This window comes from Cyprinodon variegatus, unplaced genomic scaffold (genome assembly GCF_000732505.1).
Source record: "Cyprinodon variegatus isolate N-32 unplaced genomic scaffold, C_variegatus-1.0 Scaffold11, whole genome shotgun sequence".
Lineage (NCBI taxonomy): Eukaryota > Metazoa > Chordata > Actinopteri > Cyprinodontiformes > Cyprinodontidae > Cyprinodon > Cyprinodon variegatus.
Window position 1 is genome coordinate 372,591 of NW_015150464.1, and position 3,200 is coordinate 375,790.

Genomic DNA, 3,200 nt, shown 5'->3' on the forward strand with positions numbered 1-3,200 from the left:
ACTGTCAGACCTCATTAGTTTTACAGCTTTTGCTTAGGGCTGCGCTTCGTTTCAGAAAAGTCGCACAAACATCAGGTGTCGCAATATTGCTGCAACTAAGGAGCAATTTGCTGTTTTACTGTATTTTCACTGTTTCTAAGCGACGTTTGTACAATCAATGATTCTGGAGTCTCTTTTGTTATTTCTAGTCGACTTTCGTCTGTCAAATTGTCACAATTGTCTTTTTATTAAATTTTTGATCACCAATATATGGAAAAATCCTCAATTTGTTTTTATTTTGCATTTGTTTTTCTCTCACTTTTTCATTTGATGGAAAATCTTTTCATCTCTTCACCTTTGAAGCTAAGCCTCCTTGTTGAGGCTGCAGTGAGGTTTCTGTCCTCATCGTTTTTCAATCTATAATATCAGTTATGTATTCAAAACCAATATTCCTTTTGTGTTTGTGTGTTTTATAGATGTATTTAGAAACTGGGTTTGATTAATAAAAGCCAAAGAACAAATTCTCAATTATAAAGGCTTTTCACCTCTGATCTTACATTTGAAGTAACTGATTTAAATGAATGAGAGCTGTGTTGAAGCACATTGCCCCTGTAGATGACATCACAGGGGCAACGTTTGATGTCATAAGTTAACCGTGCCCTTATGCCCTGCAGGATGGGGTGAACTGGCTGGCTTTCCTCAACAAATACAAGCTGCATGGGATCCTTTGTGACGATATGGGTCTGGGGAAGACGCTGCAGTCCATCTGCATTCTGGCTGGAGATCACTACCTCAGGTAAGCAAAGAGCCCTTTCCCTTTTTAAAGCATCAACAGTCCACATCTTCCCTTCAGGCTCATTTATAGCCCCCTACAGTCACTTAGCCACACATGCTACTGTTTCTTTTGTTTAGGTTAACATCTTTGGGCAGGGCTCATCGACTTTACGATAAATTGCGTTTTTAACGCATCTGATTCAGATGAAAGCAGCTCAGACAAAGCCTGTAAATCAGCCATAGACTGAAATCAGTTTTGCTGCAGCAGGGATGTAACTAAAACATGCTGGAGTTGAACTCCCCTGTGTTCAGGCTTTTTTGTCTCTATGAACACGGACATAAATAAAAATAAAAGTTATGTTTAAGAATATTTGAATTATTCTGTGAGGTCACCTTATGGTCCTTATAAATGTTTTCATCTGTCAGAGTTCTGTTTTAAATGGATGCTAAATATGCATTTTTATTCAGGGGTCAGGAATATGCCAAGACTAAGGCAGCTGATTGCAGCCCCCTGCCCTCCCTGGTGGTGTGCCCCCCCACGCTAACAGGCCACTGGGTGGATGAGGTGGCAAAGTTCTGCACAAAAGAGTACCTCAACCCGCTGCACTACACTGGGCCTCCCACGGAGCGAATGCGGTGAGAATTAGGCCGTTAGCTGCAGGAGGCTGACTCAAGCCTGGCCTTCAGGACGGAATAAGAAAAAATGTTCTTAACTGACTCACTCAACACTCACATGAGGGGGGTTGTTTGTTTTTCAGGCTGCAGCATCAGGTGAAAAAACACAACCTTGTCGTCGCTTCTTATGATGTGGTGCGGAATGACATAGACTTCTTTAAGTGAGTATTCCTCTAAATCCTCATGTTTTGTAATAAACTGTTTTCCTTATAAGCAAAATTTTGTCTTTTGCAGAAATATCAAATTTAATTACTGTATCCTGGATGAGGGTCATGTGATCAAGAATGGGAAAACCAAACTGTCCAAAGCCATTAAACAGCTAGCTGCTAACTTCCGCGTCATCTTATCTGGAACGCCCATCCAGGTGAGTCCTCAAAGGACGGCTTGAATCGCTCTGTAGCTTAGCAGCGCATAAAACCTGCTCTTTGATTTCAGAACAACGTCTTGGAGCTCTGGTCATTGTTTGACTTCCTGATGCCGGGCTTCCTTGGGACAGAACGGCAGTTTGCCGCCCGGTATGGGAAACCGATTCTGGCCAGCCGGGACGCCAAAAGCTCATCTCGAGAACAGGAGGCGGGTAAGTGAACGTTCCAGGAAGGGGGATGGAAACGCATCCATAGTTTTAGGCTTTATTTGCTTTCCTCTGGTCGAAATCTTTCCTTCCCTAGAATGTCTTTAGACTAAAAAATGCAACTTTGACCTTCTGTTTTTTTAGTTTGAATCAGGCGTGTTTGTTCTTTCAGGCGTCCTCGCCATGGAAGCGCTACATCGGCAGGTTTTGCCTTTCCTTCTGAGGAGGATGAAGGAGGATGTACTCCAAGATCTTCCTCCTAAAATAATTCAGGACTATTACTGCACTCTTAGCCCCCTGCAGGTACTTTGACTCACTAACTTGTCGTCTACTGTTATTTGGAATTTAAAGGTTTTTGTTCTATTTCTTTCTGTATAATCTAAGATCAGCTGGAATGCATTAGATTATCTGTGAGTTTGGGGACACCTTCTGGTCAGGCTGGAAATTACATCCCCTTTTAATGGGGGATTAAAAAGCTGCATTTGCATGTAAACCTGGGTATTTTTCTTAGAGGTGCAATTTTATCACATTTGAGTCTTTTGAGGGGAATAAAAATCAGGAAACAGCTGGAAAAGGAACATGAGAATAATGCAGGTAACGGTTCTTCTAAAGCTTGTTTCTGAGAGTTAAAGATGTTTTAATCACACCTCCTTTAGAGAATAGGATCACCAACGGCCCATGATTGATTGATTAAATATTAAACTTAAACTTCTCTATCAATGTGGTCCAGTTTGAGAACAGTGCTGCTCATCATACATGCAGATGGGTCATTATAAATTAGGTGGATCTGTTGTGTTAAACATAAAAAGTCACAATTCACTATTTTTTTAAATGATCTGTGAAAGAATAACCCAGAAAACTCTCTGTTTGCAGGTTCAGCTTTACGAAGACTTTGCAAAGTCTCGAGCGAAGGTCAACGTGGAGGACAGCATCTCTGTGGCGTCCAATGAAGAGGAGGAGAAACCCAAACTGAAGGCCACGGGTCACGTCTTCCAGGTGAAAATTTTTTTATTTTTTACTTGCTTTATGCAAACAAACTCTATTAAGACCCAGAAAGCAGATCTTTAGTTAGCAGTGACTGTGGAACAGGAAATACTGCAGTCTGTGTCCCTGAGCTGTAATGAGTGTCTGACGTTAAATTATTTCCTCAGAACTTGAATGTAGATTAAAAGGTTTATTTCTCATTGATTTCTCTGCAAAC

General features: G+C 41.2%; 1 protein-coding gene across 1 annotated transcript in view; it reads left to right on the plus strand.

Moving 5' to 3' along the window:
- The window catches only part of btaf1 (B-TFIID TATA-box binding protein associated factor 1), a 32,645-nt gene that overhangs the window by 24,090 nt on the left and 5,355 nt on the right, over window positions 1–3,200 (plus strand). Inside the window, exons 27-33 of the mRNA XM_015380819.1 lie at window positions 654–775; window positions 1,222–1,389; window positions 1,512–1,589; window positions 1,663–1,792; window positions 1,864–2,005; window positions 2,172–2,302; window positions 2,873–2,995. Coding sequence (XP_015236305.1) covers window positions 654–775; window positions 1,222–1,389; window positions 1,512–1,589; window positions 1,663–1,792; window positions 1,864–2,005; window positions 2,172–2,302; window positions 2,873–2,995 — 894 coding nt within the window. The remainder of the gene's footprint in view (window positions 1–653; window positions 776–1,221; window positions 1,390–1,511; window positions 1,590–1,662; window positions 1,793–1,863; window positions 2,006–2,171; window positions 2,303–2,872; window positions 2,996–3,200) is intronic.